Source organism: Tenrec ecaudatus, chromosome 4 (genome assembly GCF_050624435.1).
Source record: "Tenrec ecaudatus isolate mTenEca1 chromosome 4, mTenEca1.hap1, whole genome shotgun sequence".
NCBI lineage: Eukaryota > Metazoa > Chordata > Mammalia > Afrosoricida > Tenrecidae > Tenrec > Tenrec ecaudatus.
The window spans coordinates 37,589,024-37,612,392 of NC_134533.1; the positions used below are offsets into that span (position 1 = coordinate 37,589,024).

General features: G+C 38.8%; 1 protein-coding gene across 6 annotated transcripts in view; it reads right to left on the minus strand.

Annotated features, from left to right (window-relative positions):
• Positions 1 to 23,369, minus strand: part of HIPK3 (homeodomain interacting protein kinase 3) — a 94,011-nt gene that overhangs the window by 35,494 nt on the left and 35,148 nt on the right. For all 6 annotated transcript variants that reach the window (XM_075545922.1, XM_075545923.1, XM_075545919.1 and 3 more), the window contains exon 2: positions 20,854 to 21,949. In XM_075545922.1, the coding sequence (XP_075402037.1) occupies positions 20,854 to 21,947 (1,094 nt within the window). In that variant the 5' untranslated portion in view covers positions 21,948 to 21,949. The remainder of the gene's footprint in view (positions 1 to 20,853; positions 21,950 to 23,369) is intronic.

The following is a 23,369-nucleotide window of genomic DNA, read 5'->3' on the forward strand; positions in this document are numbered from 1 at the left end:
GGATTATCAAGGGCTCATGAGGGAGAGGGAAGCGGGGAGGGAGAGGGAAAAAAAAGAGGATCTGATACAGAGGGCTTAAGTGGAAACCAAATGCTTTGAGAGTGATTAGGGCAAAGAATGTATGAATGTGCTTTATACAATTGATGTATGTATATGTGTGGATTGTGATAAGAGTTGTATGAGCCCCTAATAAAATGTAAAAAAAGAAAAAGAAAATGATTAGGGCAAAGAATGTACAGATGTGCTTTATACAACTGATGTATGTATATGTATGGACTGTGATAAGAGTTGTATGAGCCCCTAATAAAATGTTTTTTAAAAATGTGCTGAAAAATTCTGCTTTTATACACGAATATATATGGTATATATAATTTGAATCCCAAGGAAAATGAGAAAGAGAATGGGTTTAATATTAATAATAAAAGAGACACTACCTGATAATTTTCTAAAAACTAGCAAAGATATTAGTTCAGAGATTGGAAAAACTCTGTATGCCCCAACATACCTACATCAATAACTAATAACTAAAATCAGGGGGAAAAAATCTTAAGTGCAGCCAGAGGAGATAAAGGACACATCACAAGCAAAGGAAATCAATTTTCTGTATAAATTATAGCAACCAGAATAAAATAGGATATCTTTAAAACTTAGAAAGTAAATAACTCTCATATATAATGAAGGCAGCTGTAACTAAAAAGTGAAGAGTTTTTTGACCAGTTGTTTTGTTTCCTGGGTTTGATTTATAGTTTTGTTTTGCATTCGCAGAAATGAATGGATCCTAATGAAATCCAGAACAGATAAACCCCTCAGGACCAATAATGAGAGTAGTGACACCAGGAGGGTCAGGAGAAGGTGGGGGGGAAGATAGGGGCAACCGATCACAATGATCTACATATAACCCCTCCCTGGGGGATGAACCACAGAAAAGTGGGTGAAAGAAGACATTGGACAGTGTAACATATGACAAAATATTAATAATTTATAAATTATCAAGGGTTCATAGGGGAGGGGGAGCAGGGAGGGAGGGGTAAAAAATTAGGAACCAATATCAAGGGCTCAAATAGAAAGAAAATGTTTTGAGAATGATGATGGCAACAAATGTACGAATGTGCTTGACACGTCCCCAATAAAATGATTTTTAAAAATAAAAAGAAATGCAAAGGACCACACACAATCCTCCTTGAAGAAAAACAAGAAGATCTTATATTATTATGGTAAATACAATACTCTCATTTAAATAAAGAAAAGAAAAACTGCTGCCACCAACTCAATTCCTTCTCACAGTGACCCCTATAGGACAAAGCAGAACTGCTCCACATGGTCCCTAGATGGTAATCTTTATGAGAGTAGATTGCCACGTCTTTCTTCCATGGAACAGCTGGTGGATTTGAACTGCAGCCAACTGCTTAAGCACTCCTTTACCATAGCTACTTAGATACTATATCATATGAGCATAACAATAAACAAAATGCACAAAAGAACAGAAGAGACCCATCAAACACACACACACTATCATGATCTCAATTCCACCTTGCAAGTCTGGCTAGACCAGAGGATGTACACTGGTACAGATAGGAATGGGAACACAGAGAATCCAGGGCAGGTGATCCTTTCAGGACCAGTGGTGTGAGTGGCGATACTGGGAGGGTAGACAGAGGGTGGGTTGGAAACGGGGAACCAATTACAAAGATCTACATGTGACCTCCTCTCTGGGGGACGGACAACAGAAAAGTGGGTGAAGGGAGACGTCAGACAGGGCAAGATATGACAAAATAATAACTTATAAATTATCAAGGGTTCATAAGGGAGGGGGCAGTGGAGAGGGAGGTGAAAAAATGAGGACCTGATGTGGAGAGCAAATGTTTTGAGAATGATGAGGGCAATGAATGTACAAATGTGCTTTACACAATTGATGTATGTATGGATTGTGATAAGAGTTGTCTGAGCCCCTAATAAAACAATTTAAAAAAAAAGAAGAGAAGAGAGTCCAGGAACAGACCCACAGATATAAGAGGTCGTCTCATTTAAGGTGCAGTTATCACGGCTATGCATTGGAATTATAAATGGTGTTCAGTTATCTTCACCTTTATCTCATACCATACACAAATAGATGGTACATTTACCTGGAACTGAGTTTTTTGAAATGCAAACATCTCTAGTAACTTTGAAGGGCATGAAGAGTTGTCAAACAGGACATAAACTGGACTAATCACAAAGACAATGCTGAAAAATAAGCTGTATTGAAGGCAGCTTTCAAAGGTGAAAAGATGAGCTAAAAGATATAACCTGAAAAAAAATTCATACCATGTGTGCATGTATTACTCCCATAAATCAAAACTAAAAAGACAATCAAGCAATTTTTTAAAAAGTAAAAGGCACAAAATAGAACATCCAAATAGTCAATAAACTTTCCAAAAAAAAATACCATTGGTCAGAGAATGCCAATATGCAATAATAGATGGCCAAAAAATAAAAATAAAGAAAATATCAAGCATAGGTGAGATTGTAGAGCATCGACACTGCTGATGTAACACTTGGTACAACCACTTGGGAAATGAACAGTATCTCCTAATGCTAAGCCTACACATCTTATATGACCCAGGAAGTCTACTCTCAGGTATATACCAAACAGAAATATAGTCATATATTTACTTATAACATTCTTTGTAATACTAAGAGAAAAAATAAAGAGGGAATTGCTCACATAATCTATTATTATCCTATTAATATTTTATTAACATGATATATACAGTAAATAAACTGTGGTAAAGGTACATGATGAAATCTCAAAATGCAATGAAAAAACCCAACTACTGTTACATGCAACAATATGGATGATTTACAAAAGCACAGGACTGAGCAAAATGAGCCAGACACAAATAGGTATCTACTGTACAATTCTACTTTTATCACGTTCTAAAACAGGCAAAACCAATCTATGTAAACAGAGGTCAGGTTGACTTGTGGAAGAGAATGAATGGGAAAGGGTTCATGGAGATTTCGCAGTGTGGGCAATGCTAAACAATAACAATAATACATGGTCAATGCTTTAAATCTTACCTAGATTTAAAATGATCATTGTTATACGCAAAAAACTAAGAAGAAACGTGATTGATACATCAAAAGACAAGACTTCAATAACTACAAGGAGGCCAGAAAAAGGGGTGGGAAAAGAGAGAGGAGAGGGATCTGAAGGCTAGAAAATGGAAGGTTTAATAGGCGATAGACAGACAGACACATAAATAAGAATTACTCAATAAAAACAAAACAAAAGCCCCTCCAGTCCTTAGCCCTCCGTTCTAAAGATTGGTCTGAGTGCCTAACAGAGGAGGCAAAACAAAATGGAACTGGACTTGGAGTCTTAAGTGATATACAAGTTCATTTCAAACAAAAAATTTTTTAATCTTACCATTATTCCATATTGTGTAACATTTACATAACAATGTTCCTAACTCTTAAAAAGTTCAAGTTTTATTATATCTATGTAATTCATACTATGTAAACTACACCTTTAAAAAGGAGCTTACCAAAAAAAGTATTCACATACATTCTCTCTATTCACATACATTCTATTACTTTTATAAGCTTGCTGCTCTGTGAACAGCAGCAGCACAAAGTCAAAAGCAGGTCAGAAGGAACAACCATGGGAGACTCCCTATCAACATATCATTGCTGTATGCTTTTCCTGTAAATATGCCACTCGTTACCCTTTAATAGCTCCTGTTTATAAAGCTTATATAATATCCCAAGCAGCGCATAAATGCTTTATGTGCATTATGGAATAAAGCCTTCTTAACAGCCATTGAAGTACCTATTTCATCATTATTTTACAGGTGAGCAAACTGAGGCCCAAAGAGGTTAGAATTTTGCTCAAGTAGCAAAATCAAGATCATGGACCTGAGAATGGCGAGGCTACTGTTTGTTGTTAGATGTCACCCATTGGTTGGGCTCATATCAACCCTATGTACAGACCAAAATACTGCCTGGGTTGAGCCCATTGGCTATAGCAACCACTATCAATCCATCTCAAGAGGCTCTTCTTTGCTGGTGACCTCCTTCTCCAAGGACTGGTCTCTCCTGATAACCTCTTCAAATGTGTGGGATAAAGTCTCTTCATCCTCACTGTGAAGGGAGTGTTTGAACTGTACTTTTTCCAAGATGGATTTGTTGATTCTGGACATACCACTACCAATGCCAATGGGTTGATTCTGACTCATGGTGACCCTATAAGTCAGGGTAGAACTGCCCCTTTGGGTTTCTGAGACTATGGGAACGGCTAGTGGACTGGAACAGCTGACATTTTGTAAGCTACTACACTCCTTATTGTTCTGGCAGGCTAACATATACTCAATATTCGTTGCCAACACCATAACTCAGAAGTTGCTTATTATCCAACTTTTGTATGCATCTGAGGCCACTGAAAAAGACCAAAGCTTGGTCAGGTACACCTGAGTCCTCAGGTTGATATCTTTGCTTTCAGACACTGTAAAGAGGTCTTCACAGCAGATTACCAGTGTAATTCTTTTTTTAACTACTGCTTCCATGGGCATTGCTTATGGATACAAATAAAATTCAATCCTTGATAACATCACTCTGTTTATCCTGTTGTTTAAAAGGTCCTTTTGTGAAAATCTTGATTGGAGGATATGTTTGTTTTCTTTATGTTGAGTTGTAACCCACCCTGAAGGCTATAGGCTGTGCTGTGCTCTTCAGTTAGTGCTTCAAGCTCTCTTCACTTTCAGCATTCAGGTTGCATCTCTGTGTATCACAGGTTGTTAATGAGTCTTCCTCCAATCCTGATACCACACTCTTTCTCATAGAGTCCTGTTTCTCGGATTACTAGCTCAACGTTCACACTGAGTAAGTATAGTAAAAGATACAACCCGAGAGCACACCTTTCTTGATTTTAACCCACGCAACCTGCAGTCTTACAAATCCCTTGGCCTTCTAGATGTCATGCCATAGACAAGTGAGTGTGTTCAGTGTTGCATGCCTATGTTGAAACTTCTTTAGTGTGCCATCAATTCCTAGCACCTTGTTTTTTGCCAATGTTATCAGTACCACTGGCTAAGTAACAAGCAATGCTTTTCGGTACAGTAACTCTGTGTATTCCATCCACCTTCTTTTGATGCTTCCTGTATTGATTCAATACTTTGTCTATGAATTCACTCACTGCTATTGAGTCGATTCAGACTCACAGCGATCCTATAGGACAGAGTAAAGCTGCCCGTCAGCTTCTGAGGCTGTACATTTTTCTGAGAGCAAAAAGTCTCAGCTTTCTGTTGATTTCGTCCATAAAATCCAATTTTCAAATCGAGGCTTGAAAATTTTCTTGAGGTCTTTCCTATTTCATTATAATATTTATCTTCTCCAACTCTTTGTAATCTTCTGTTAACCTCTTTTATTTCTTCCCTTTGCTTTAGCTACTCTACAATCAAGAGCAAATTTCAAAGTCTCTTCTGACATCTACTTTGACCTTTCCTTTCTTTCCTTTCTATAACCATTGCTTTCTTCATCTTCTTCACCTTTGACAACACCCCACAGCTCATTTGGTCTTTGATCATTATATTCAGTGTATCAAATCTATTCTTGAGATGGTCTCTAGGTTCAGATGGGATATATTCAAGATTGTAGTTTGGTCTCACAAGCATGTTGTCATTTTCTTCAGCTTTAACTTGAACTTGCAAGAGATGGTCCGTTCAGCAGTCAATACCTGGCCTTGTTGTGGATAGTGATTTTGAGCTTTTCTCATATCTCTTTCCAAAGATGTAGTCTATTTGATTGCTGTGTGTTCCTTCCCGCAAGGTCCACTTATATAGTCACTATGTAGGGTGCTAAAGAAGGTACATCTTTCAAAGGCATAGGTCACTATTCTTGAAAAATTCTATCACCAAGGTCTTATTTTGCAACTACTGATTTGTCTTTGTTTTTAATTTTTGCATTTCAATCACCAGTGATTATCAATGCATCTTGATTGTTTGATCAATTTCAGACTGTAAAACTCTGTTTCGGTAAACAAGTAGCCATCTAGCTCAGAAGCAACAAAGCCCACATGGAAGAAGGATACCAGCCAGCGCGATCACGTGTTGAAGGGATCAGGTATCAGACATCATCAGAACAAAAAATCTTATCATTGTGAATGAGGGGGCCAGTGCAGAGTGGAGACCCAAAGCCCATTTGTAGGCCACTGGACATCCCTTACAGAAGGGTCTCTGAGAGGGGACGAGCCAGTCACGGTGCGATATAGCAACGATAAATCATACAATTTTCCTCTAGTTCTTAAATGGCTTCCCCCCTCTCCCATTATCATGATCCCAATTCTACCTTACAAATATGGCTAGACCAGAGGATGTACACTGGTACAGATAGGAACTGGGAATCCAGGGTGGAAGATCTCCTCAGGATCAGTGGTGTGAGTGGCGATACTGGGAGGGTAGAGAGAGGGTGGATTGGCAAGGGGGAACCAATTACAAGAATCTACATATAACCTCCTCCCTGGGGGGCAGACAACAGAAAAGTGGGTGATGGGAGACATCGGACAGTGCAAGATATGACAAAATAATAATTTATAAATTATCAAGGGTTCATGAGGTGGGGGAGCGGGGAAGGTGGGCGAAAAATGAGGAGCTGATGCCAGGGACTTAGGTGGAGAGCAAATGTTTTGAGAATGATGAGGGCAATGAATGTACAAATGTGCTTCACACATGGATGGATGTATGGATTGTGATAAGAGTTGTATGAGCCCCTAATAAAATGATTTTTTAAATCTGTTTCATCCATTTGGGTATTAGTGGGTGATTCACAAATTTGGATAACAGATGTATTAACTAGTCTACCTATTGGCAGTGCTGTACACTGCAAAACAGATTTTGAAATATTTTTAAACAATGAATATGATGTCATTTCTCTTCAGTTTGTTATTCCTAGCATTATACTGATTCAAATTGGCCAATAGCCTTCCACTTCAACTCACAAATGACGACGATGTTAATCTTTAAGCATTCCATTTGAATTTCCTAACTTCTCTTTTCTTATGCTCGTGTTTCATACAGTCCATGTTGTGTTTATTGATGGATGTTGGCGGCGGTTCCTTCTCATTCTGAGTCAGGCTATCTCAACAAAGGAAGGTCCCAGACCCTCTGTTCCACCTGTGTGAGTAAGGTGGACTCTTTCTGGCCTTACTAAAAAGGGTTTCATCAGTGAGTTATTTTAGAATGAGAAAGGAGAATTAAAAAGGAAGAAGATTCTTCCTTTCTAAGTCTTAGTCTGGACACTGCTGGAACCTGTCTACCCTGGATGACTACAGCTATTTGAAAGATTGGCGGCATGCCTTCCAGCATCACAGCAACACACAAACAGCACTGTACAACTCACTGATAGGTGAGTACTAATGAGTAAACAAACTTATATTTACATGTCTGTCTTAACCAGACAGTGCAGTAAATGAAGAGTTAAGACAATCAGTTCTACAGCTCATTGACAATCTGTTGGGGTCTGGGATGGGGAAGGCAAAGTCAACATTCAAGATGCTTGTCAGTTAAGATAGCCCCACCCAGAACCAGAATTACAAACCTGTATGTAAATAGAGGTTACTCACAGGTTCATAATTCTGATTCTGGGTGGGGCTTTCTTAGCTGACAAGCATCTCTAGTATATACCCTATATTTACACACAGGTTTCATTGTATGTACACACACATAATTAGATACTTGACATTTAGCATGACACGAGACATATATATACATACATATATATGCTGTTTTGTTTTTAAGTTATATTCTTTGAAAACAAATGTAGTATTTAATGTAGCATTAAATGTAGTATTCACTTGAACCACTGCAAAGTATGTTTCTTTTGACCCCTTAAGGTGAATATTGATATATTTCAAATTGTAAGTGTTTAGAATATTGCTAATCCAATGACACTCTTTCTAAAGGAGTTATGTGGTAATGAAATATCATTTACAGCCTATAAAATATTTAATAAATTCAAGCACACACTTCTATCATGCTACAAATCTTTACCCCATTACTGAAATGTAAATTATCTCAGAGGCACACTACAGTAGCACTTGGCTGCTAACCACCATGTTGGTAGTTCAAACCAACCAGCAACTCCTAGGAAACCCTACAGGGCAGTTTTACTGTCCAAAAGACCACTATGCATCAAAATCAACTCAGTGGCATACAACAATAGAATCCAATAATATACTGTATATACTTGTGTATTAGCTGACCCGAATATCAGCCAAGACACCGAACTTTAGCATAAAAAAACTATATTAAACATGTGGCTGACCATCGGTAGGCAACTGGACACCCCCTTAGTGAAGGGTTGTGGGGAGATGAGTCAGTCTGGGTGCAGAGTAGCAACAATGAAACATAACTTTCCTCTAGTTCTTGAATGCTTCTTCCCCCCCCCCCCCACTATCATTATCCCAATTCTACCTTGCAAATCTGGCTGGATGAAAGGATGTACACTGGTACAGATAGCAGCTGGAAACACAGGGAATCTAGGACAGATGACCCCTTTGAGATCAGTGGTGAGAGTGGAGTTGCCTGGAGAGCAGAGAGAATGTGGGGGGGAACCGACTATAAGAATCTATGTATAATGTATAACCTCCTCCCTGGGGGATGGACAGCAGGGAAGAGGGTGGGGGGAGACGTCGGACAGTGTAATATATGACAAAATAATAATTTATGAATTATGAAGGGTTCATGAGGGAGGGGGGGAGTGGGGAGGAAAGGGAAAAATGAGCAGCCAATATTAAGGGCTCAAGTAGAAGGCAAATGTTTTGAGAATAATGACGGCAACAGATGTTCATATGTGCTTGACACAATGTAGATATGTCGGGATTGTGATAAGAATTGTATGACCCCCCCAATAAAATTATTTTTTAAAAAAAGAAAATACAGGGGGAAATGTGGCTGAAAAACTTGGCTTATATACGAGTATCTACAGTAAAAGAATGGCAGTGTTGGACTGAAAGAAGTGGGTAGATAATAGAGGGTAAAACTCTAGTAGATTGGAAATATCTGTGGAGATACTTTAATAATGGATATCACCCGAGGAAGTAAGCAAATAAAAAATAAACATAACTACATCTCTATTTTAATAAATTCTAGGCAAGTAAGTAGTTTTTTTCTATGTGAACTATATTGCTATCAGAGACATTGGCTCGTTGCATGAAAACGAGCCTTCAAGAGGCCTGGAAAGTAAGAGATATAGGTATTGGTGATGACGCTGACTGCACTCCCTCCCTCTCAACCCATGATGGTCTCTACTCCAGTTCTAAATTGTTGCTATTGTTTTTAATTCTGTTTGGAGTAAAATACTTAAAGATCTTTACCACTTTAAAGGTGACGGGGGGATGAGTGGGAAAGGGGAACGGAGCACAATGATGACTATAACCACACTCAAGGGGAACGAGTAACACAATTATAGGTGAACAGATATACTGGATGATGTGAGCTATGGCAAAAAATATATATAATATATATATATATAATATAATAATAAAGGTACCTGGGAGGTAGGGTGGAGGAGGGAGGGGATAAAGGGGAACTGATATCAAAGAGTTTGAGAAAGAAAGAAAACATTCTGAAATTGATGGTGGCAGGAATTGTACAAGTACGCTTGATGTAATTGAATTATGGATTGTTATATCAGTAAGAGCTCCCAATAAAATGATTTTTATTAGCACTTTAGAGCTTATTTAAATGTCCAATCCCATGATATTAGGTTCATTCACAATGCTGTGAAACATCACCAGAAATTTTCCATTGTGCCAAATGGGTTCTTTGAGAACGATGATGGAAAAAGAATGGATTGCATTCTCACTAGATCTTAGTCAAAAGGCCGAGAAGCGATGGGGTTGCATTCTCAATTCAAGGACTCAGAAGTCTGTTGTCTATCCTTAAAGGGTGTGAATTGTGAAGTACGTGTGTGTGTGTGTGTGTGTGTGTGTGTGTGTGTGTGGTAGTTACATATTCTGGTGTCAATTTGAAGATTAAGAGTGTAGGGGTGGAGTCTAGCCTGTCAAGCAGGATATAGTCGATCTGTGTGGGCATGGCCTTCTCCTGAGGGAGTGTGTCTGTCTGTCTGTCTGTCTCTCACTCCCTGCGAGACATCTCTGTGGTGAAGACACATGGAGAGAGGCTGATGGAATCAGACCTCTGAAGCCGGAGAAGCCACGTGGAGAGCCCTGCCAGTGCTGAGATGCTCACAACGCCACTGGAAACATAAGACTTCCCACCCACTGGTCTGTGATCTTCCTGCATTCGGCATCATTGCATGTGTTTCATGAGTCTGAAGAGAACTTTATAGATTGGTATAGGACACATGGGCTAATATCGGACTTATGGACTTGATCTGGACTGGGCTGGGATGTTTTCTCAATATTCAATTGCTCTCGTATATAAAGCTCTTTCTTATACACAATGTGTTTTTATGGATTTTTCTAGTCAACCCGGACTAGCACAGTGTATAAGTACATGCACACTTTTGTGGTCTCTTTACAATTCCAAAACATATCTCTAACACTGCACGAATACACTGAACAAGATAGAGACAGTGGGCTCAAAAATGAATTCATAATCGAGTGCAAACTTCAAATCAGATGGGGCAGTGAAAAAAATTGGCAAATCTCATGTGTGAATATTTCATAGGTTAAAATTAGTAAAATGTGGTCATTTGATTAGATATAAGAGGAAAAGACATACTGAAGAGCTGAGTTTCCAATATAATACTTGGAAAATAGTAATTTTGTAATCTTAATCTGTGATATGGGAGGATGAGAAGACTTTGAAGGTAAGGTGAATTGTTTCAACATGAGTTAGTGATACCCAAAGAAAACCAAGAAGACAATAAAAAAGAAAAAACTAGATGTTCAAGGAGATCTCAGGACTCAGACTGAACTCACTGCCATCTTGTCAATTCCAACTCAAAGTGCCCCTGTAGGACAGGGCAGAACCGCCCCTATGGGTTTCTGAGACTGTCACTCTTTGCAAGAGTGGAATGCCTCAACTGCTGGCCTTGCAGTTAGCAGCCCAACGGGTGAACCGCTATGCTACCACTACAAGCAAGTATTTGAAAGTTGCCGTGTTCTGGGGAAAAGAAGAGAGAGAGAGAAAAGATTTCTTTTCTTTTTTTTAATTAAATAATCATTTTATTGGGGCCCTTATAAGGTTTCTAAGGAGAAGTTATTTTAAAGAGAAAAGAACTCAGAGATGGCACTCAGGGAATCACAAGAAAATGTGGCAAAGAAGAAAAAGAAGAACCTGGGAGTACAGTGGGCAGGAAACCACCAAAGAGAGTTACAAAAATATGAAGTGTTATTGATTATTACATGAACTATGTTTCCTTTTTCAATCTCATCACCCTTGCCCCAACCACCACCCCCCACAAAAATTTGCCAGTGTAACATAAAGGCAGGGATACATTTTTTAATATAATTATGCAGTGTAATGAGAAAATGAAAACAAACGATTTTGTTTTTTGCCGACTCAATGGTACCCTAGTGGTGACAAGTAGAGGGAAAAGAGGAAGGGGATCCCAGGCATTCGTGGTGCAATTAGAAAATGGAACAGCAAACACTTCTGGAAAGAAATCTGGCATTACTCATCAACAAAATGTACACATCTTTTGACTGAATCAACAATTCTCCTTCTAGACATTTGTTATGAAAATATGCCTACAGTGAACAAAGGCCACACAAAAAGGTTAGTGGTGACAAGACTAGGAAACAACCTAAATAGGGCTCATTAAATAAAACCTAAAACACATCTTATAAAGTAGAGCCACAATATAAAGGGGACAATAGGCCTTGTTGACTTCATACCCTTCTCTATCATTGAACTTTTATTTTGACAATGAGCATATGTTAGTTTTGTAATTTAAAGATGGGTGCATTTATTTTTAATTTAACACACTGATTTTTAGATAAATATTGTCAAAATTCTTTATAATTCAGTGTTTTCTCACAAAAGCAACTTTTGTACCTTTAATGTCAAACGCTTAGCACATATTAGATTCTGTCTCCTAAGTAATACAATCTGTGCACAGCAGCTGGTGCCTAAATTATTCACTGGCCATTGAACTGGTACTATTGCGTAGCCGCACTTGCCCGGTTAATAGCATCCAGGGTGCTGAATTCCATTCTTGGGACAAAGCTCAAGCCTCAGAGATAAATAGGTACACACATTTTGAGGTATGTAAGGCCGAGACTGCTATCTAATCTGTGATGTCACTGCATTCTATTGTCACAGCACATTCCCGAGACTATGTCTGCTCCCTTTAAGAACAAGGCTATTGGACACAAGAAAAATAAAACTTTTGAATTAGCTTGATAACCTTCTAAATTAATAGGCTTTTAATCAGCACAATAAAAAATTTAACCTGAAAGCTTTCTTTGTAACCTAAGAATAACTATTTAAGATGTATATATTATTCTAGAATGCAGTCATTCACCGCGATCCAAAATGACAGTCTCTGACTAGCTGACATTACTATATTTCTTACACAAATTCTGCTTGTCTCCAGGATTCTCAAGCTGTTTGGTCCTGTGCTATTATTCAGCATCCACATAGAGTGAGACCTATATTAATAGGATTACCTCATTTTCCTGCCTTTGGCGAGGTGTATGCAGGCTCACCACTTTTCCATCACTCATTTGAATGGACAAGATTTGTGCTTTCCTTCTCTGGAAGGTTTCTACTTCAATACAAATTTTGTCTTTCATGAGTTGTATTGTATGTTATTGTATTTAAAATATATGGGGAATCTGGGTGAGGAATATATAACGTTACACTGTTTTCATAACTTTTTGTATGTCTTTAATTATTTTAGGGAGAAACTCAAGGTTTTCTACTTATATAAAGAGTCTTAGAAACCCACAGGGGCAGTTTTACCTTGCCCTAAAGGGCTGTTATGAGCTGAAATTGACAATGCCGGTACATTTGGTTTGGGTTATAATTATTCAAATTGAAAGTAAGGTTCTCCTATAATTCTCTTTTAGAATACCTTCTCCTTTTCCATCAGGATTTTTTTTTGGGGGGGAGTATTTTAAATCATTTTATTGGGGGCTCTTTACATTCCATACATCAATTATATCAAGCATATTTGTACATGTGTTGCCATCATCATTTTCTAAACACTTACTTTCTATTTGAGCCCTTGGTATCCTTTTTTACCTCCCTCCCTCCCTCCGTTATTTTTTTGTTTTGTCTATCCATGCAGGTAGAGACAATAAGCAGTCCTTAACTTATGATGGGGTAAGGTTCTGTTAATTCCATGTAAGTTGGCCCTGATGTAATTCAAATACCTCCTCTTCTTTTTTCCCTATTTCTATTATTATTGCCTTTTTATTATCAGTATCTTTAGAATTCCAACACTTATTTGAATTAGGGGTTGGAAACATGTCAACACACTCAGAGATACAAAGATATAACATTATGTATTCCAGCACTTTATGGAGTACATATTACTACTAATAATCTTTTAAAGGACATTAAGGACATTTATTATAACTCGAAGACATTGAAAGTATGGGACCATCTGTGCCATTTGCTCTTCAATAAATAACCACCATCCAGCTTGTACCCATGTTTTAAAGACATAAGCAGATATTTTTAATGAAAGACTTAATTACTGACAATATTACTTTTCTCTACTTACTTTTCTACTCGCTGATAAAAATTTTTAGAAGTCTCCACCAACTGATGAATTGTTCGTGTTGTGAGGTGTCATCGAGTCTGCTGCAACTCATGACAAACCTATGTGCAACCAAACAAAACACTGCCAGGTCCTGCGGCATCCCCACGAGTGCGCTGAGGTTTGAGCATGTGGTTGCAGGCACTGGGTTAGCCCATCTTATCAAGAGCCTTCTCCTTTGTTGCTGCCCCTCTTTCTGTGTTACCAAGCACGATGTCCTTACCCAGGGTCTGAGGATGGACACCTATGATGTGACAGATCTATACAATGGACTATTATTCAACAACCAAAAAGTAGTGCCGACATATGCTATACAACATGGATGAACCCTGGAAAAATAACACTACATGAGAGTAGTCAGAGAGGACCATATACTATGAGTAAATTTATATGCAAAGTCCAGAACAGCCAGATCTGCAGTTAGACAGAAGAAAGACACGACTTTGTACACCCATCAAGAGTTAGTCTCAGCAACCGGCAGGGGCAGTTCTAACCTATTCCATACGGTCACTGGGAGCTGGAATCCATTAGGTGGCAGTGCGTTTCTTGTGTTTCTTTGGTTACAGAGACAGAAAGCTGATTAGCAGCTGCTTATACCTGAGGAGTATAAGCTCAGGGTATACCTGAGGGGTATACCTGAGGGAATGGCTTTTTGCAGCAGGGAATAATAGCTAAAAAAGTATGAGGTTTTTGGTTTTTTTTTGAGGTGACAAATGGTTCTAAAATCAATTATGGTGATAGTTGTACAACTCTGTAAATATGCAATAAACTCTGTGGAAATCAGAACCTGTATAAGACAGAAGCTTTCCAGGGAAGGAAAACTCAAATATTTTCCACTAAAAGGAGAGATAGAAAGTGTTAAGAATACACCCTTGTCAACGGTGAAACACTTGTGAGACCTGGAAAAACAGGCAGCCCCCACAACGTTCCAGCTCCTGCAGGTTTCGTGTACTGAAAGTCATTGAACTATACACTCTAAAAGTGTATTCTATAGTATGAGTTATAGATCTCAATGATGCTACCTTAAAAACAACAACACCAACAACTAAGAGCTCTGCCACGGTTTTGGTTTGAAGGACTGATGAAGGTAGTCATCTGTGGTCTTACTCTGGATTCATTATCAGGAGGGGCCGAATCCTGGAAGAGGGCATCAGGTCTTATGAAAGGTTAGCAAAATTAAAGAAAGACCTTCAACGAGATGAATCAACAGACTATGCAATAAGAGGCCCAAACATACTCCCAAGAAGCCGGTGCAAGGCTGAGTACTGTTTCGTTCTGTTCCACAGGGGGGCGCTGGCTACGGGCCATCTTGACAAGCACCTAACAACCACTGTCTGTTTCTGCAACCACAGTAGGTGGCACTGAAAGCGACCGCATTACAAACTATCAAAAACCTCTGTTACAAGGAAAACCTGTTAACTTTATATTTGTTAAAACAAAGATTTCCTATCAATACTAGCAGTTTGTTTTCCCCGAGCAGTACTAAGCCCTTAAGGAAGGGTGGGTGATGAGAGAATGATGCTCTCCAGAGGAGTCAGACCTGGTTCCTGCTCTCCTCCCCCCAGGAGCATTTAGGTCACTCCTCCCCGGAAGCCTTCTCGGAAGCCTCTGATAAGGCTAAGTGCCCTCCTTGAAGTTGCCCGGGCACCCTGCCCACACCCCTGCGGCAACAGTTCCCTTTTCTCCTCCAGCAGAGATGACATGATGTGCAGGTTTCCCCTCTACTTGAAAGCCGAGTGCCCCTATGAAATCTTTCGTAAAACTGAAAACACACAATTCAAATAAGCGGTTACCACTAACACTTCCAGCATTCCCAGACCAAAAAAATAACCTACCAGATCCGACCAAATAACTCTTAGAACCTAAAGCAGCACTGACTTCTCATCAACACGAGCACGGCATGACAAGCCCACAGCCTGTGTGAGGCGGAAGTAATGTGTGACGCACGTGATTCTGGGGTGGGCGCGGCTTACTTTCACAACAAATGTTGAATGCTAGTTCCACTTCACACCTTGATTCATAAAAGTAAAAATCTTCAAACTTCTTCCTTTCGAAAGCAAGCAGTAATGTAGATTTTTTTGGTAAAACCAAAGTAGTATACAGTGAATTTTTTTTAAATGGGAAATACCTGTATTAATCACTTCTGAATCCCTAGCACCTAACAAAGTGCCAGGACACTAAAACGACTTAAAAAACAACAACAGTCATGCTAAACTTGCAGTATGAATTTACACCTGTCTGACTTTATTTGTACATCTGCCAAACTCTGGGAAATAAAAAACGGCCTTCAAGTCATGATTAGGAAACAGAATTCCACCATTTGTCTTAACAGACTCACAGGGGTGATTATGAGAAACCATCTAGAAAACACGCATAAAAGCATGTCAAAAAATGAATGTAGCACACACACACAGTGTTCTATTAGTTATTGTTCATCAGTTTTCCTTAATCTTGTTATGGTCAATCCCTGGGGGGGAAAAAAAAACACTGTGGTTGGTCCAAAGGGTCAACAGTAAGGAAGACCCTCATGAAGATGGCCTGAGACCGCAGGTGCAATGAAGGGCCAAAGCACAGCAACTGCTCCTGCAAGGACAGCGCAGGCCCCAGCAGCATCGAACGGCAAGATTGTTACAGGGACCTTTTTCTTTGATAATCCAGGGTCTTATGTGGCATGAGTTGTAGAAATAGCCGAAACAAGAATGACAAGTCCAAATTACAGACCATAAAATATTTTTCTGTCAATTATTCCATGTATGTGTTTATTTCTATAAGAACTGATGGTAAGCTGCTCAGGAAAATAGCAGAGAATATAAATAATTGGTATGGGTTAGTTCACAGTCCATGTTCCTGTCTCTGTTTTGAAATGACTCAGAACCACAGACTACTGTCTATATTTAAAAAACAAAACAAAAAACACAGTAAGAAAAAAAACAACCAGACACCCATGACCCAAAGGCTGCCACCACACCTCATAAACACGGCACCTTTTGCTGCAAAAACCGTGTATGCACGCAAGAAGCCGGTGTGCTCCAGACAGAAGCCATGCTCAAGCAGCTGAAATTAGAACATGCTGACCTTGAGCAAATCAGTGCCCTTAGCATGTACTTCTGGCTTATGTCACTGCAGCAGCAGACAGCCTCACCATCTATAGTAGGCAACAATTTCTGGCCACTGTCCCCATCTATTTTAAGACATCCCTACTACAATTCTGTGTAGCTCAGTTCAAAGAAACAGAGCAACACATGGATCCATGCTTAAAACAAATCATTTACTCTGGAATTTGGGCTATGTGTGTTCCTACTGTGCTTAGCTGAACAATACTTAATTTGGCAAGTTTCCATTTCCGTTTACATTTTTTAAAGACAGTGTATTTTTAACAGACAGTGGGGAAAATCTCGTATGAGACATGTTGGTTACTACCTAATCAGATTTATAAGTAACCTAGCCATAAAGCTAAGCCAGAATTGTCAACGCTCCAAATATAAAACACAAATAACATTGAAAAATAATGGTTACCTGTCATTTTCATGCAAAATTATACTATGTATTATAATAGTATGTTATTCAGGAATTACATACTATACCTTTTCACAAAGCTAAATATTTACTAAGTCCTAAATCTAATTGACATAAAGTCTGTTGTTTAAAAAAAATTGTTTACAGTCAATATCAGCAAAAATGCTAGCACTGGTCTTTGTTTATTACTAAGAACTTCCTTTTTACTTTAACATAGCACCAGTAATTTAACATAGCAATTGCATAGATTCTGAAAGCCAGGTAAATTATTTACCTAATATTTATGTAAACACATATGAAAGACCTCAAATTGTACTGAAGAATTATTCGCGTGTTTGTTTTTTAAATTGTCAACACAAACACCTTTGTGACTAAGGGCGATACAGGGGACAGCACCGGAGACACAGTGTGGGAATTGCACCTGACCTGATCCCACCACACCGAGGCAAAGCACTGGGGGAGTGCAGCGGAACAGCAAGGGAATGGAGTGGCAAGGTCCCCAGGGAATGCTGAAAGTGGACTTTGGGGCCAGGGAGTGGTGCCCCAGCAGACTGGGCTGGAAAACGCTCCTAAGGGCCAGCAAACGATCCCTAAACTAACTACAAGCTTTTCTCTTGTGAACTGTTTTGTTCTGTTCTGTCAGTGGTGTGTTTTTGTTGTTTTGTTGTCTGGTTGTATACTGTTGCTTTGTTTTCCTCTGTCTTGTTTTCGTGCATGTTAGTGTCTCCACAGGTCTGTCTGAATAGGACAGGCTGGATGAACTATCTGGAGGAAAAACAACGGGACCCACAGTTCCGGGGGGGACTTGGGGTGGGGGGGTATGGGGGGTAAGGAAGTGGTGTTAACAAACACAGGGACAAGGAAACAACATGGGACCCCAAATGGTAGAGAGGGGGGAGTGGCAGGCCTGGTGGGAAATGATCAAGGGTAAGGTTGCTTAGAGAAGAGGTATACTCTAGCCCAGGTGGCGACAAAGCATGGTAGTAGGGCAGGAGGAAAGTCAAGGGAGATGGAGGAAAGAGCTAGGAGTCAAAGGGCATTTATGGAGGTCTACACAAAGACATGTACATGCAAATATATATATGAGGATGGGGAAATAGAGCTATGTGTCTATATTTATAGGTTAAGTATTAAGGTGGCAGAAGGACCTTGGGCCTCTACTCAAACCAAACACTCCCTCAATGCATGAATACCTTCTTTTATTAAATTGGAACTCTATGATGCTCACTCTCCCGACACAACGGCTGGAGCCAAAGTGGGTGAACAAGTAAATGTGGTGAAGAAAGCTGATGGTGCCCGGCTATCAAAAGAGATAGTGACTGGGGTCTTAAAGGCTTGAAGATAAACAAGCGGCCATCTAGCTCAGAAGCAACAAAGTCCACATGGAAGAACACACCAGCCTGTGTGATCACGTGGTCCCGAAGGGAGCAGTTATCAGGCATCAAAGAACAAAAAATCCTATCATTGACTGCACACCTCCATGATAGGATCGCTGAAGACAAATGGGTGCATAAACAAATGTGGTGAAGAAAGCTGATGGTGCCCGGCTATCAAAAGAGATAGTGTCTGGGGTCTTAAAGGCTTGAAGGTGAACAAGCGGCCATCTAGCTCAGAAGCATAAAAGCCCACATGGCCAGTGTGATCACGAGGTACCAAAGGGACCAGGTATAAGGCATCATGCAAAAAAAAAAAAAAAAGATATATATGTGTGTGTATGTATGTGTGTATATATATGTATGTATATATATATACACCGTATGGAATGAAGGGGGAAGTGCAGAGTGGAGACCCAAGGCCCTAGTGTCGACCAATGGAGATCCCCTCATAGAGGGGTTTAGGAGAGGAGATGGGTTAATTAGGGTACGAGGTAGTACCGATGAAGAACACAGCTTTCCCCCAGATCCTGGATGCTTCCTCCCCCCAGCTACCATGATCCGAATTACACCTTGCAGGGCTGGACAGGGCAGAGGCTGTACACTGGTACATATGAGGGCTGGAGGTACAGGGAATCCAGGGTGGATGATACCTTCAGGACCAAGGGTGTGAGGGGTGATGCTGGGAGAGTGGAGGGTGAGTGGGTTGGAAAAGGGGAACTGATTACAAGGATCCACATGTGACCTCCTCCCTGGGAGAGGGACAGCAGAGAAGGGGGGGAAGGGAGACTCCGGATAGGGCAAGGTATGACAAAATAATGATGTATAAATTACCAAGGGCACATGAGGGAGGGGGGAAAGGGGAGGGAGGGGAAAAAAAGAGGACCTGATGCAAGGGGCTTAAGTGGAAAGCAAATGCTTTGAGAATGATTGGGGCAGGGAATGTATGGATGTGCTTTATACAATTGATGTATGTATGTATATGTATGGATTGTGATAAGAGTTGTATGAGTCCCTAATAAAATGTAAAAAAAGAGGAGAAAAAAAAGAAAATGATTAGAGAGCAAAGAATGTACAGATGTGCTTTCTACAATTGATGTATGTATATGTATGGACTGTGATAAGAGTTGTATGAGCCCCTAATAAATTGTTTTAAAAAAAACAAATTAAAAAAAAAAGAAAATGTATACTGATTGGAACTATTATAAAATATTATATAAAATATTTTAGACCTGTAAAATATTTTAGACTTTATATTTTTAAACATAATATTTTTTAGTGCTTTACACAGGACTTCCTTTATTCTCTTGAAACATTAAACTAATGAATATTCCCAGATGTTAAAAAAAAAAGTCAAGATTTTTTACTTTCATCCAAAATATTTCAAATCTGGAGCAACACAACGGTTGAAACAACATGATGGAGATAACAACACAATGAAAATACTTAATACTACTGAATTGTACCTGTAAAAACTGCTAAAAATCATAAATGTTTTGTTACCTATATTTACCACAAAAAGAAAAAAATGATTTTAGTTTTTAAAAAGAGAGCAAGTTTAGGTATCACCATGAGTTGAATCTGATATGTAGAATAATAACAGACCCAAATAAACTGAAGTCATTTACAAGTGAACTAAATATAGAGCCCAAGTAGCTTGAGATAGGGGTTTATATAATATGCTAGAAAATACTGAAAACTACTGAAAGATAAAATCCACAGAGTATAAGGAAAAAAACTTTTACTTTTTCACTGCCTGTTAAATGAGATTATAAAATAACTTTTTCTCTGAATAAAACTATCTAAAAGCTAATCTATTTTTATTAAACAGAGAAAATATCTGTGGGAATGCACAGAAGATCCAGTAAAAGCAGGATTCTAAAATTCTGTTTCCACATGAACTAGTCAGATAACCTAACTACATGGAACATTAAGCAAGAGCTGCTGCTCCAATCCATTTGGTTTGAACCATATGAACCTCTTCCTACATTCAAAGAATTTTGTTTGATCATTCATCATCTAGTATTCTTTCAAGTCTTCTAGTAACAATAAAAACAATCAGACGTCTTTGGCATGGAACTTTATGGTGGAGATTTCTATTTTGTTGGGGCATATTATATACTTAGATTTTAAAAATTGTTTTAAAACTTCAAACCTACATTTGTAACTAAAGCATTCTCTTTCATCACATACACACACACAAAACAACTAGCAGAAATTCAACCTGTTTAAGTCAAAATCAGTTGTTACCTACCTGTAGTACCGAGATTGTAGATATGTTGAACAGACAGTCTTTGACACATGACTGGCAGACCCAAAGTCGATCACTTTAACCCTGTATGGCTGCCGGACAGGATCCACCAACATAATATTTTCTGGTTTGAGGTCAGCATGAATTAAACCAAGACTTTTCAATTTTTTCAGTGCGGTGGCCACTTGTTGAAGGATGGGCCGAATTACTTTTAGTGGCAAGGGACTGAATTTATTTTGTTTCAGAAAATCATACAAATTTTGTTCCAACATCTCAAAGACTAAACAAGTATGGTTTCGGTGCTGAAAGCATTCATAAGCTCGTACAAAGTTATATTCATCAGCATTTTCAGTACTGAGTCTTGCTAATATGCTGACTTCTATTTGACCTTGACGTGCATAAGAAGGATGATTCTTCAAAATTTTGATTGCCACTATTTCATTTGTCCCTCTTTTCCAGCATTTAACTACCTGGCCAAAAGTGCCTCGACCAAGAAAATCAAGAACTTCGTAAGTATTTTTCATGGAGCACAAGACTTCATGCTGGACTAACTGGTAGTCCCCTTCTCCAGTGGTGCAATTCTGTTTGGATCCTGTGGTTGCTGTCACAACTGTCACTGGATTTCCCATGTTTGTTTGCAACATTGCAGGAAGTATGGATAATTCATCAATAATCTGCATTGCGCTACTATGATTATCCAACTCCTCACTTTTGCGCTTCAATCCACATCGCTGGGGGCCTTCTAGTATGTGGAACCTGTCTCGCCAAGCCCCAAACTGAGGCGCCTCCACCTGAACGGGCTGCGCCTGAGCTGCGACCTTTGTAGCACCTGCCGTATTTTTTAAAACAACAGCACTTGTCTTCAGTGAAAAGTTGTGTCCTCGAGGTCTGTTAAATGGTATCTTTGTCTGAAAAGCACTACCCTTTGTGGGAGGATGAGAGTTTCCAAAGTTTCTACCATTCACATAGGTCCGTGGATAGTTTCTTTCCTGGAATACACAACTGCTTGGCTCTACTTTGAGTTTCTTCACACTGCAAAAGGCACTTGACTGGGTTTGATAAACATATGGTGGGTAGACCAAGACTTGTGAGGCCATACCTGAAAGAGAAAAGGGGAACTATTAACAAAAATATTTTTAATATTAAAATCTCAATGAAGAAACCTTAAGGTCCTAAGTCTATAATCTATAAAAATAATTAAATTCCATGATGAGGTTTTCCCCTTTGAGAAAAGTAAACACTTCTAATATCTCAATTTTTGTTTGGTGTTTCAACCATTTTTGTTATTACATAAAAGGTCAAGAATAAAGAGTTCATAGGGCATTTTAATCAATTACTGAGCAGCTCCAGAGGTCAAGAAATACCTAAAACTGTGCAAACAACCCCACCAAGAGAGCTTTAACGGTACATATAATTCAAACATAGCCCCATCCTATCACCAAACTAAAGCAAGAACACACACATTACCCAGGTATAGTTTACAGGTACGGTCCTTAAACTTAAGAGCTGAGGGGGGGGAAAATCTATGCCTGTATAAAAAAAATATTTTAATAATATATTGACAAAGATTTTAGAAAATGAGGATGCACATATCATGAAAATCTATTCCTACATTCCATTCACTGTTATTGTGCTTCAATATATTAAAAGAGTCATTTTCTAAAGAAAATGTATCAAAAATGAGGAGGGCACAATTGTACAATTATGTTTGGTCCAATGAAACTATGGTTATAATAATATCTGTAAGAGCTCATAATAAAATGGTTTTTTTTAAAAAAGAGACATTTTCTATCCAGTAACATTGTTGCTTGCTTCTGTTCTCAATATGTATTTTATAATATGGATACTCATTTGAATTCCCTCCAAATAATAATCCTTGTTGTTTGCTGCCATCCAGTTGATGAAAACTCATTGCGGAGTAGACTTAATCCATCGTGTATTCAAGGCTGTGACCTCTTGAAGCTCATCACCAGACGGTCATCCAAGGAGCCCCTGGGTAAATTTGAACTACCAACCTTTCAATTACTAGTGCCACTCAGTAACTCCTAGCAGTTATTAGTACATTTATATTTGAAAACTAGATTATTAAAAGCCAAGGCAAAAGGTACTTGACTGAGTTTGCATTCTACTTAGTTGTCTTTTACTCCTGTATCCAAAGATAGCATACAGTTATTGTAAACAAAATTTCAACCACTCTATATACACAACCATTAAATGCAAAATGATTTTGTAAATAATACTGAACTCTAATTCTGATTTGACCCATCTTTGAATAAAGATCTAACACATTATACTGGCATACCAGAATCCTTGATGTTCTTCCCTACAAACATAATTCAGCATTACCAACTTAGAATTCATATGCAGTGAAAATCAATCCAGCAAATGTTGACATGTGTCTTGTTGGATGCTACTGAGTTGATTTTTGACTAATGGGGACAACCTCATTAGTTACACGGTTAAGTCCACCATAATGTAAATCTAATCAGCATGGGATTACAAAACCAACTCCCTAAACT